The 13530-nt window shown below is 38.6% G+C and overlaps 1 protein-coding gene across 1 annotated transcript; it reads right to left on the reverse strand.

Moving 5' to 3' along the window:
• Window positions 1-3258: 3258 nt before the first annotated feature.
• IL1A (interleukin 1 alpha) lies at window positions 3259-13213 on the reverse strand. Its single transcript, XM_084900028.1, has 7 exons — window positions 13120-13213; window positions 12485-12539; window positions 11475-11523; window positions 10451-10673; window positions 8595-8768; window positions 6699-6817; window positions 3259-4307 (listed from the first exon to the last, which is right to left on the reverse strand). The coding sequence occupies exons 2-7, from the start codon at window positions 12529-12531 to the stop codon at window positions 4116-4118; spliced, it is 804 nt and encodes a 267-aa protein (XP_084756154.1). The 5' UTR covers window positions 12532-12539; window positions 13120-13213; the 3' UTR covers window positions 3259-4115.
• Window positions 13214-13530: the final 317 nt, after the last annotated feature.

Here is a 13530-nt window from a genome sequence, read left to right on the forward strand (position 1 = left end):
ATCTATCTGATATAGGGTTGATAGCCAAAATATATAGAGAACTCACACATTTCAACAGCAAAACAACAACAAACAAAAAAGAAAATCCAATTAAAAAATAGTCAGAGAAGCTGAATAGAAAATTAAAAAAAAAAAAAAGCCATTCATATGGCCAACAGGTACATGAAAAGATACTCAACATCACTAACCATCAGGGAAATGCAAATCAAAACTACAATGAGGTATCACCTCATACTTGTGAGAATGGCTGTCAGAAAAAGACAAGAGAAAACAAGTGTTTTCTTGTTTTCTCAAAGATAAGGATCTGGAGAAAAGAGAACCCTCCTGTACTGTTAGTGGGAATGTAAATTGATATAGCTAGTATGGAAAACAGTATAGGAGGTTCCTAAAAAATCAATAATAGAACTACTATATAGTTTAGGATTTATATTTCTAGGTATTATATCAGAAGAAAATGAAAACAGGATGTTGAAGAGATACCTGCATGCTTATGTTTATTGCAGCATTATTTATGATAGTCAAGTTATGGAAACAACTGAAGTGTTTATCAGTGGATGAATGGATAAATAAATTTAAAAAATATAATAAAATATGTATATGCATGGAATATTATTCAGACATAAGTAAGAAAGAAATATTGATGTTTGCTACAATATGGGTGGACCTTTAGGACATTATGCTAAGTGAAATAAGTCAGACAGAGAAAGATAAATACTGCATGGTATTCACTTATATGTGAAATCTAAATAAAAGTCAAACTCATAAAAGTCTTTGTATAAATTGGTATTTTGTTATGCAATCATACATTCACTTAAAAAATCAGAAAAACATATAACCTAAAACTCTTATAAATCATTCAATCACTCAGAGGTAAGATTGTTAGCATTCTTTCAATAATCATTTAAATATAGATTGTAGGTATTTTAAATAAAGACTGGGATATACTGTAAAATCTTTGTAATCCATTCTTTATACTCAACAATATGGTGTGAACAAAATAAAAATATGCTCATCAAATTAAAGATGCTACAAAACTGAGGAGAGGAAAACCCCGTGTTTATAAAAAATCAGAATCTGGAACAATCTAAAAAGATCTGGGGTCAAATTAACAAGATTAAATTTAACAGAGATAAATTTAAAGTATGAACTTAGGTTGAGAATTGGTCTAGGTCTTAATTGTCTACAAATGTTATATGAGTCACTAATTTCACTTGCTTTCAAAAAGCTAATGTTGCTTCCTAACAAAACCATGGTGCTTAAATAGGAAGGACAAATCTCCTATTCTTTTTTTCTTTTTCTTTTTTTTAATATATTTTATTGATTCTTTTACAGGGAGGAAGGGAGAGGGATAGAGAGCCAGAAACATCGATGAGAGAGAAACATCGACCAGCTGCCTCCTGCACACCCTCCACTGGGGATGTGCCCGCAACCAAGGTGCATGCCCTTGACCAGAATCGAACCTGGGACTCTTCAGTCTGCAGGCCGACGCTCTATCCACTGAGCCAAACCGGTTTTGGCAAAATCCTATTCTTGTTTCTGCTGGTCTGATCAAATCTTGAACACTACATTTAATTCTGGCCTACAAATTATATAAAAGATATTGATAACATTGGTCAAGACTCAAGAGGACAATTTTGACAAGTGTATATAGTCATAAAACCACCATATAATCAAGGAATAGATATAGATACACAAGCATATTTATACATACTATATTATTACTATCCCAACTATTTTTATCACCTCAAAAAGTTTGAGTGTAGGCATTTTTAAATGTCTGGGGATGACTTAGTGGGAAGAGAGCTAGGGAAATGTCCTTTGGATTTTTGTTTCTATACTTTGGACTTAAAGGTGGAGATTTGGCTTTTCTCTCATCAGTTTGAAAACTGATTTATAAAGACCATAAACAGGGTCTACCAAGTTCAGTGCCAAGACTATTGAATTCCATCATGGTGACCCTCTTATCATTTAGGCAGGGGAGATGGCAATTGCATGAACAAACAAGTGTTCACCATATGCTTCTCTTCTCTTCTTTCTCTGATGTCACTTTTAAGATTTTACCTACTGTGCACCTTCTGTCTTTCAAATCTATATCTAGTTCTAACTTCTCCTGAGTTCTAGGCATATTATCATCTATCCATTCCACATATACACCTGAGTGTCCTGCAAGTAGCTCAAATTTCATGCCTAAAATGGTACTCATCATACTGCATCCTGGTAGTGAGAAAAACTCCATATTTCTACCAAAAGTACTGATTGATACAGTCACTCACCTACTTCCCAGTAACAGGAAACTGAGAGTCATCTAGAATTGCTCCTTCTCCATTATTTCCCACATCTAATCCCAGTTCCCTTGATTTTTAACTTGCATTGGTTAGTTATTAATCTGGCTCTGTATGTGTGAGTTTGTGTGGATAGATGAACACATGTGTTATAAATTCGTAATGTGAACTTGAAATAAACCTGAACATATTATCATTCTTAATGCCAGTTATGCTACTGGCTAGCTAACAAAGGGAGAGAAAAATATAAACTCATGGTTTGGTTTGTAATGTAGCACTAGTTATTTATGTGAACTTTTACTTTTTGTTCCTAGTTACCATCTATCTATATATAAAAGTCTAAGTGACCATTATGACAGAACAACAGGAATGACTGGAACAACTGGTCAGTCGCTATGATGTACACTGACAACCAAGGGGCAGATGCTTAGGGCAGGAGCTGCCCCCTGGTGGTCAATGTGCTTCCACAGGGGAAGCATCACTCAGCCAGAAGCTGAGTTCAAGGCTGGCTAGCACAGCTGTGGTGGCAGGAGCCTCTCCCAAATCCACAGCAGCACTACCAAGCAGTCAGACATCCCCTGGGGGGTCCTGAATTGTGAGAGGGGGCAGGCTGCCTGAGGGACCCCTTCTCCCCCCCAGTGCATGAATTTTATGCACTGGGCCTCTAGTGCAGTGAAATAATGATTAAGACAATAATTATATGTCAGATTTACTTTTTTGTAATTTTTATTCAATTGTAATTGATAATATGTCAGTCCTTATTAGTAATAATAATGTGACACTGTGGTTTTAGCCCAACTTTTAGAACCTAGAAGTAATAAATAACAGTTGTCTCATTGTTGCCAAAGTCAAGGTCATTCATTTTAGCTAGCAGGAATTGATAGCAGGTGAAATATAATGCCACACGAATGACAAAGAAAGTTTAAAGGTAGAGGAGCAAAAGCTTTTGGCCAATTATCAGCTCAAACAAAGAAAATAATTAAAATATAAATTTATTATCATAATTGCAAGGATCCCAGAATACATAGCCTCATGGCAATGGAAAGAGCACAACTTGGACCAAAGTGCCTTAGTGTAACTACATCAAACTCACTCAACCTGAAGAACACTGTATGTTGTTGAAGATACCTGGTCACTCTCACAAATGAAAAAAAAATTGACATAAATATAATAATATGCTATAATTAACTTAAATTATATTTATAAATATTTATGTATATATAAATAATAACTTAACATTCAATGCTTTGCTTTGTTCTTGAGGCTCAGTTTCAAGAAGCATTTTACTGAAATGATCTCATTGGTTGTCATAAAATACTGTTGAGACAGAAAGGACATTCCCTCCATTTTGAAGACAGTCAAAATGAAGTCCAAGAAACTTACAGTATTTGATTAAGGATCTATCAGCAACTTAAAAGCAGAAGGCAAGCAGATGAAATGAAATCCTGGGTCTATGGCTTCTCATTCCAACTGCCATTGTGGGTCTTCCTTAGTTTTTTTTTGTGCTTTAGTTAACTCGTATGTAATATAGGTAGAGTCCTTTTGATAGTCAGGAGCCTTGTTCCTCCCAAGATTGTAATGAATAATAATAATTAAAATGATTGGTACTTGCATAGTATAGGGTGTTCCTTAAATAACAAGCAATATTATATATTAGTATTGGTCCCCTAGATCTTACTCCCTCTCTTACAAAGAGAGTAAACATTCATTTAGAATTACAAAGGCTTAGCACATGCTCAGCAAGTGACTAAGAGTAAAGGAATTGACTGCCTCATGTACATGGTACAAATGGACTGTCAACATTTCACAAGTAAGTAGACTCCAGAGTCAAGGCTAGTTGTCCAGTATCTGAAGGTCAATGATAGAGGGATGCCCACTTGCCATGTGCACCTGGTATTCTTCCTTTGTGGCAATAAACAACTTTGGATGGGCAACCGACTCAAAGTAGTCCATAGAGCCTTTACTTTCCCAGAAGAAGAGAAGGTTGGTTTCGTCTGTGATGGTTTTGGGTGTCTCAGGCATCTCCTAGGATAAGGAGGGTAGAGTTGTCAGAGAATGAGATGCTAGAACAAAAGTCAAAGTTCAATCCCTTTGGCATATATCCTTAGTGAGAAACATAGCACTTTAAGATTTTGGCTCTGTAATATTATCTAGGTTCTTCATTCATTTGTTCATTCAGTAAGCATTTATTACATGCCTATTAGATGTATGACATCATCTACTCATAATAATTGATTTCCTTAGTTAACTGGAGAGAAATCCAAATTAGTCATGAAGATTGCCAATGACACCAGTGTCTCTCTGTATCCTGGCAGGTGTGGTCAAACGTTATTCTTGTCTTGCCTCCAATGCAAACATAAGACATTTTGCATCCAATCTAAGCACAAACAATTTTAAAACCTCTAAAAATTTTGACCTCTAAGAGTGTAAATCGTACCTTTGGGGAAACAATATATAATGTAGAAATGTTTATGTATGTATTTGAATCAACAATTGAAGGTTGAAAAAATATCAACACACACACACACACTCACACACACACCCCACTACACAGGTATATTAGCAGCTGAATTCTTTCTGTAAAATTGTTGATGACTGTGATCTCTTTAGACTCTATCCTTCTTGTGGTTATGAATAGAATTTAACAATACAATACTTTCATGAAAAAAGTAAAATTCAAATTCTAACCTGAGATACTTCTTCTCTACTCTTTTTAATCTAAAGAAACTAAATATCCCTTTTGAGGTTCCCTTGGAGTTTTTAATGTCAATAAAGATTTTATTACCCAAACCTACTCCTCTCCTATTTTTTTCTCATCTCAATAAGTGGCGTTTCTCCTCTTGCTCTTTTTCATTCTGTCTTCAAAATGTAATGAGATTCTGCCTACTGCTTTCCACCTGTCCCAGCACTTCCCACCCCATGGCTGTTGTTATTGCCTCCTAGTGGAGCTGTCTGCTTCCTCTATTGCTTTCCTTCTGATATAGCCTCTATTTTAGAAAACATAAATGAACTCCCTTTTATGGCTTTTTATTGCACCTCAGAGGAAATCCAAATGCAAGGCTCCACCAATACCAGCCTCTGCCTTTCTTCCCTACTCTCTTGGTGCCCAGCTCCTAGAGCACATATGTCAAACACAAGGCCCGCGGGCCAAATCCAGCCCGCCAGGCCTTGCAATGTGGCCCGCACCGCGCTGTCATCATGGCACTCCGCTGTCAGTTTATGACATTGTCTGTTTATGACTGTTCAGTAAACCATTTGGCCCGCGATTTAGGCTGGATTTTAGATTTTGGCCCCTTCTCTGATTGAGTTTGACACCCCTATCCTAGAGTGTCCTTCTGATCTTTGAAGCTAGCCTTTAAACTCTTAAAGATCTAGGGCTGGGAGCAGTCAGACCCCTCTTTTTATTATGCCCTTCTCCCCCCACTTCCCTTGTATGATGGCATGCCCCCCTCTCCCCTCAGCAGCTCTCATCTCACAGGGAACTCTATTTTTGCCTCTCTATCTAAAGAGAATTCCCACTTTTTAAAAATCTCAGTACCTTGTCCATTTGCTTTATAGCATCTTGCATGTTGTGCTGGTTGCTTGGTTTGTTTATTGATTGTGTCCCCCAGGAGACTAAGTCCTATAAGGTTAGGGACTTTGGTGTACCGCTGCCTACACCGCTATTGGCACTGTGCTTGACAGACAGAAGGCTGTCAGCAAATAATGCTTACTGAATGACTTCATGAATGAAGCCAGTGACACCACTTTCATTTCACTTGATCAAGTAAAGAAACACATGCATCACATAAATTCTAGTGGGGTTGGGGGTTGGATTATAAATTTACTGAATAAGAGTCACCTATTTATTAGTGGAGAAAACTCTAAGACTAAAGTGGGCATCTATATTTTTGGCAGTGGAGATGGGGCTGGGATTAAGGACAATGTGGGCACCAATGAAGAAAGAGGTGCTAGAGTCAGAAGGCTAGGGATAGAGTGTTGACTCCAGCTTTTTCCCTTGTGCCCAGTGGCACATGATTAATCCTCTCTAATCTCAGTTGACTTGTTTGAGTTTCTTGGAGGCAGGCCCATCATCCTAATGCCTAAATAATGTAAAACAGATAGTAGATGTCAGTAAAGATAAAATAACAATGAATAAATGGATGTCCTGGGATGGGAGGTGAACAGGATCAGGCAGAGAAAGGAAGAAGAAGGAAGAAGGCAATTTATCTCTTATATATTCTTGCACCTGCATTTTACTCTCTCACAGATTCTGCCTAGAATTTCCCCTGGGGATGGAAGCAGGATGGGGCCAGATGAGCAGGTGGGGGCTGTGGTAGGAAGAGAAGAGGACTGTGCACCCTGCTAGGGGTGTCTGTTGTTTGGAGTTATTTATAAATGTATGCAAAGGTAAATTAGAGACAGAGGACAACTGACCTTTAGCAATATGGGTTCGCCTTCTTTTTGCGCACTCAAAAACAGTCGTGTGTCTGAGATTCTTAGAGTCACAGGAAATTTAAGATCATCTGATTTATAACCACCCATATCAAATTTCACTGTGAAGAGAAAAGCCAAAAAAAAAAGTAAATATATGGTATTTGTATAGAATCAAGTGTTTATGTAGATACTCTGTCTATGCCTGTGTGTGCCTGTGTGTGTGTAGTAGGTCCCTCATTATGGTGTAAGTGACAGAAATGGAACCTGGCACATTGATGTGACTTTACCATGTCTGCCATACTTAGTAGGCAGATAGACACTTGGTTAATATCCTTAGAATCGTCTAAATTGAATGAATGCTTGGGGGCTAAGTATTTATTAAATCTAGTGTAATTACATTAATGGGATAAGACACTATAATTTGTGAGGTCATGAGTTCATAATGACCTAAGATGGAGGGGTTTAGGGAAGCTGATAGCCTTGTTGCTAGTGTTAGTGACAAGCAGTTAAAATTTTCTTAGAGATAGCTTAATAAGAGTTGTAAAATTATATATGTCTAGAAACTCAGGAGTTCCACTTTTGGGATATGCTCTTCTAAAGAAATAACCTCATAGGAAAAAATGTATATATACAAAGATATTTGCAACAGAATTTCTTAGAAAAAACTCTCTCTCTCTCTCTCTCTCTCTCTCTCTCTATATATATATATATATATATATATATATATATATATATGTATATATGTATATACACACACAAACACACACTCACACACATTGAGTGACCAGATTATTATGATCTCTTATAAGTACCGCGCGCTAACCGATTGCGCCACTGGAGCCCCGGCTTATTATGATCTCTTAAAACATAATAATAATCTGGCCACTCAGTGTATGTGTGTGTGTGTGTGTGTGTGTGTGTGTGGGTGGGTGTATTTGAGACGCAGTGCATGAATTCATGCATGGGTGGGGTCCAGCCAGCATGGCCAGGGGGAGAGGATATGGGTGGTTGGCTGGCCTGCCTGCTGGTTGAACTCCTGGTTGAGGGGACAATTTGCATATTAGTCTTTTATTATATAGGATATACATTGAGTGGGCAGATTATTATGCGTTCAGAGATCATATAATCCGGTCACTCAGTGTGTGTGTGTGTGTGTGTGTGTGTGTGTGTATATATATATATATATATATATATATATATCCAGTTTATAGGAGAATTAGTGAATAGAACACAAATAATTTGTAACTGTCATAGCATGGGAAGCGTGCTAGCTGAAGTCCAATCAGAGAGCCCTGCTGTTTACTGCAGAGGATCCTCTGTGGATCTTGGGAAATAATTTTGTAGATGATGACATATCCTGAAGCTAACCATATACATCATGGAAATGGTGTGATAAAACTTCTTAGACACCAAGTTTCATCCTTCAGAACATATTTACATATTATTGGGTATTTTGCCTCCAATTATGTTATATACTTGAGATGGTTCTTTCTAATTTGGTGTTATTTGTAAGTTTGCTGGCCAGGCTTTCTAATGAAGCGTGATGGCTCCTCATTGGTTCTGGGCAAACTGGGGTGAGTCATTTAACATTTTGAGCCTCAGTTTCCTCGTCTTTAAAAAGGAGGATAAGACTGAGAGAACCAAAGGAGAAACTACATCAGGAAGCTGCACACTGCACTTAGATGTCCTCAAGGACAGGACACCTGCTTGTGGGGCTCCCAGGTTTGGTTGAGGCTCCTGTCTTTACCGGGGGTTTTAACTGGGGTGATATGCATCCTTCTGTTCTAGAAAAGTTGTGCAAAGCCAAGAGTCTAGAGAGCTGTATTCTTTGAAAGTAGAAAGCTTGAAAGAAATACAAAAATAAGAGGAGGGAGAATGATTGAGTTGTCTGTTTACCTGCTTGGTCCATATCATGTAATGTGGCAGCCACTAGGAAACGGCCCGATGTGTCTCGAATGATGCTTTGATGGAGGCTGTCATTCAGGATGAAATGTCTTTTGAGGACCCTCATGAAGGGGTAACTCACATTACCCTGGAAGCTGTAAGGAACTGATGTGGGCTGGAGGATTTCTGAAATCATTAGCACAAGCTCAGATTAGTGTCTGGGAGCAGACACATGACATGCCTGCTCTAATACAAGCACAGAAATGAGGAAACAGAGAAGTGGGATCACCCAGCCGTAGCAGAGTGGATTCTAGCATTATTTCTTTTTAAACTGTGATGCCTCTATATTTTTTTAAACAGAGATTATCTGCAATGTCTTAATTTTTGGTTGTTTGGAGGTTTCTAAGTAACCAGGAATGTTCCTAATATCCCCATCTATATTTTCAAATGAATGCACTCTGTGTAAAGAAATACATATATTAAGAATTTTGTATGTTATTGAGGGAGAGGTCTAAATGTCTGTCCCCCTCTTAGCAGTGATATAAATCAGTATCTTCACAAATTTTCATGGCTCTGCATAATTCTACTTCTAGGAGTCTATTTTAAGGTGTAAATGGCGATAGAAATGATGGCTTATTGATATGGATGTTTGTTGTTACAAGCTTCTTGTTACTCTGACTTTAGGTTTTATTTGCCCCCATACTCTATTGTCCCTACATTTGCTTAAAAATGGAAAACAAGGATGTTATTGTACTTGACTCCCTACCTTCTTCTGGATCATTGGCAATGATTTCCAAAAACAGTGTATAAATGCTTTCTGCCAAAGGCCTGAAAGTCACATGACCTTTACAATTATTTATATTGGTGAAAAATTTCACTCTAAAATGTCCTTGATATATTGTTACTTGAAAAAAAAACTACATATGAAATTGTGATCCTAACATGCGCATGTATGTATATAGAAACAACTATCATAGTACTGGCAGTGGTGAACTCTTAGTAGCAGTATGAGTAATTTTTATTTCTTTCTTACATTTTCTTCTACTTCTTAAGTTTCTAGGTGAACGTGTATTAGTGTATAGTGTTACCTTAAACATATTTGGTTTTTGTTTCACATTGAGGGTTGTAAAATAGAGGCATGGGAGAAAAATCATGGTTTTTATCGTTAGAAACAAATTTGGTTTAAGGCTTTCCCATTTACAAATCGGGAAGGTGACTATCTCACTGAGCTTAGTTTCCTCATCTGTAAAATGAGAATGTAGAGTTGTTGCAAAGTGTAGGGATAATGCAGCCATTAATCAAGTGGTATTGTTGGTAGTATTAATAAAGGCAGTAGCAGCAGTAGTAATAGTAAGATTAATAACAACAGCAATAGCTGATATTTACTGGGTCTTTCCTATGTGCCAGGCATTATTCCAGTCAAGAAGCTTGCAAGTGTTGACACATTTAATCCTCACAATGCGTAGGGGCTCTGATGATCTCCATTTACAGTAGGGGAAACTGAAGCACAGGGGGATGAAGTTCTTTGGCTAAGGAGGCATAGACAGCATGTGGAGGAATGCAGCTTGTAAACTGATACCCACAAAAACAGTGTATAAATGCTTTCTGCCAAAGGCCTGAAAGTCATATGACCTTTACAATATGGCCAAGAAATGAGCATGTGAGCAAATATTTTAGACACAGGCCACTGCTGCTTCCTTCCTGCTGGAGAGGGATATAATTTAATCTTCTTTCCTTATAGTTACCAGACTAGTGTCTGGTTGCCTTCTTGTTACTCTGACTTTAGGTTTTATTTGCCCCCATACTCTATTGTCCCTACATTTACTTAAAAATGGAAAACAAGGATGTTATTGTACTTGACTCCCTACCTTCTTCCGGATCATTGGCAATGGCTTCCAGGTCATCATTGGTAATGAACTGATTGAAACTCAACCGTCTCTTCTTCAGAATCTTTCCACTGGCTGACACCACCACCATACTCTCCTTGTAGGTAAGCTGGGATGTCTTAGAGGTCTCGGAGGTACTCAGAGACAGGAATTGATCCATGCGGTCCTTGGGAAGTGGGTCATAGCATGCATCATAGAAGGATTTCTGTGAGAAAGGGAAGTGGAACCTGAGAGGCTGCCCACGGCCACAGAATGAGAGTACTTTCCGCAGGAGTTTTATTTCATAGACTCAGTGAGAAGGAGCTGCATTTTGGCCTTGGCTAACCCATGTTTCATCAGTATTCCCCTCTTCCTCACACTTCCCTTAACTCTCAGGATTTCCCTGAAAGGACGTGACCTCTTGGCTGGTTATTGTCACCAATTAACCGACTTAAAAATGAGATGTAATGAAATAGGTTTACAAGCGAGATCTTTGTGAGTGGAGGTTCTCCATTTAGTTCTCTCTCAGGATGTTAGATTTTCACTTGTAGGGCACAAAGAGTCTAGAAATATTCCTCTGAGAACAGCTTTTAGAGCCGGTACCTAATACACACAGGCAGTACTTGTGTGGTCTCCTAGCAAAACTCACAGGTGGTGTGTGGCCTGCTTCCTCCTTAGCTTCATGGGCTGTTACATTGTAGGGCTCTCGCTAATTTCTGGAGCTGGAGAGGATGACCCCAACATATCTCTTTAGGAGACATATCCCAAAGGGGCGGTCTCAGGATGGCATAACATTCTGATGAAACCTGGCCAAGAGTCTTCAGTTCTTGGGGTTCAAGATAGTTCTGCTCTGTTCTGGGAAAATCTAGTGAGCATGATGAAGGCCATCAACTCTCAGTGTAAAGAGGCAGATACATGTTAGGGTATGACAGAAGCATTCTAGGATCTGAGCCATTGCGGTTCTCTTCCAGCGGAGAAAATACAAGTGTCAGGATAGCAATCCCGAAAGAATCAGTCATTGGCTTACCTGATTCAGAGAGAGTTGGTCAATTTTGGAACCGTATTCTTCATTTTCACTGTCAGACAATATGATAAGAATGTAATTGTTATATCATTAAAGTCATTGGGCAATGTATTTTAATTACCACATTATCTTTGGGTAACACACACACACACAGCAACTACTGTCATCTTAGAAAATGGAAGACTTCTATAAACAGACATCTATACAATGATCTGTCTCTCACTAATTTGGAATTACTGTAGTAATCATCAGGGCAGACTTTGAACATTACCTGGGTTTTATCAACAAAAACAGAGTTTGACTAACAAATTGAAGAATTATAATTAAATTTCAGAGAAAAATGTTAAGCTTCTCAAGAGAAAAGAAATACTTTGGAGGCATCTCACTTTAATTTTAGCCAAATATATGTTATAGGCTGCTTTAATGTATTCACTCAACTGGATTTACTCATTTATATTTGGCAGCACATCCAAACAACACCTGGATGGCGTAGTGTGTGTTAGTGCATAGTAACAGATAATGGGAGCACCCTGCTAGCTTAAGGCTCTATAATGTTACCTTCTTATTCATTTATGTTTCTCCTATGTCTGAATGAGGTTGGACTGTGTGTAAGCACTCAAGTACTCAGACTGCTGTGGAGCCATTTCCCATTCCAGATTGAGATTAAGAAGTTTTCTGAGAATGGTTTCCCTCTCTGACAGTCCATTAAAACCTATCACTGTCAGACATGGGAACCCAGCTGAGACTGTGTCTGAGGAGATGTTGAAATTCACTAGGACTCATCAGGCCTTAAAAATAATTTTCCTGTAATAGCTGTCTCCCAATCTCATCTCAGCTTAACATGCTGGATGCTTAGTTGCCCTGGGTCTTTGCTGAACATGCCCTGATTTTGGAGCTAGGACACATCTCTTCAGTGTCTGCTAGTCTAGCCCCATGCTAGTCACTATAACCCCTAGCTGAATTCTAATGTGCCTTGATCCCCTCATCGAATCACAAGAGAATCTATTTCCTACCTGTAGCAGTTCTTCAGGTCTTCAAAGAGGTCAGGAACCTGAGCCATGTTGACTTCTGAAACAGAGAACACCAGGGGCTGTCAGCCCAGCCAGTTCCTCAACCAGATGCCTTCATGGGGAAACACCTCTGCTGTGTGCTTCTTGAGAAACGTAATGCATGACTGAGCCCACGCTCAGCATTTTCCCCGTTCTTCTTTTGAATCCCTTAAATGATTTGCATTGCATCTGCCTCCTCTACTAGCTTGTAAATTTCTTTTAGAATCTTAGTATCCCTTATGTGTCTTAACTCAATGCATGCACACAGGCATTCAGTGAACTTTGGCTAAGTTAAAACACCATAAGAATGAGGTATTTGCCTTACACAGATGCAAAAGAGAGACAGTTTTTGGGAGCAGAATTCCCTTAGAGGAAAGGCTTGCTCTTATATGAGACAAGTTCCTCTGTCTCCCAGTTCTCCACCGGGAGAAAAAATTATTTTCTGAAATCTGACCATGATTCTAACTCACACTCCAAATCAGGAAAGGACAAGAAAGGGAGGAAAAGGCTTTAGCTCCAGAGAAGGCAGTTTGAGAGATAACAGTCAAGGAAAAAAAGAAAAAATATTTTAAAAGCCAAAGATGTGATAAGGACAATACCTTTGCTACTCAGCCGCCAGTGCAGTGACTCCTTCTCTGGCTGGAGACTTAGCCTGAGTCCCGTGCTTTTGCCTTTTGTCTTCTGTGGAGTAGGCGTGGCCATGGGTGCGTCACTGGGAATTCACAAGGAAGAATTCTGCTTTGTATGCTTTTATGTTCCTTTGCCCTTATAATGGCAGATGATAAACTTGATAATGTTGTTTGCAGAGATAACCAGGATTTTTGAATTGCTTTGTGTTTGTATTGCTCTGCTCTAAACAATTATAAGCACACAATCTTAGAAAAAAAAAAAAAAAAAAGGAAGAAGACATAGGACATGTAACAAGTTTCTAAAAATATATGATGGAAGAGGAAAGAGAACTCCTGAAATCAGAAGTTGGAGTTGGAGGGGAGCTTCGGAGCTGTGGTTTG

Source organism: Pipistrellus hanaki (genome assembly GCF_964339955.1).
Source record: "Pipistrellus hanaki genome assembly, chromosome: 12".
Classification (NCBI taxonomy): domain Eukaryota; kingdom Metazoa; phylum Chordata; class Mammalia; order Chiroptera; family Vespertilionidae; genus Pipistrellus; species Pipistrellus hanaki.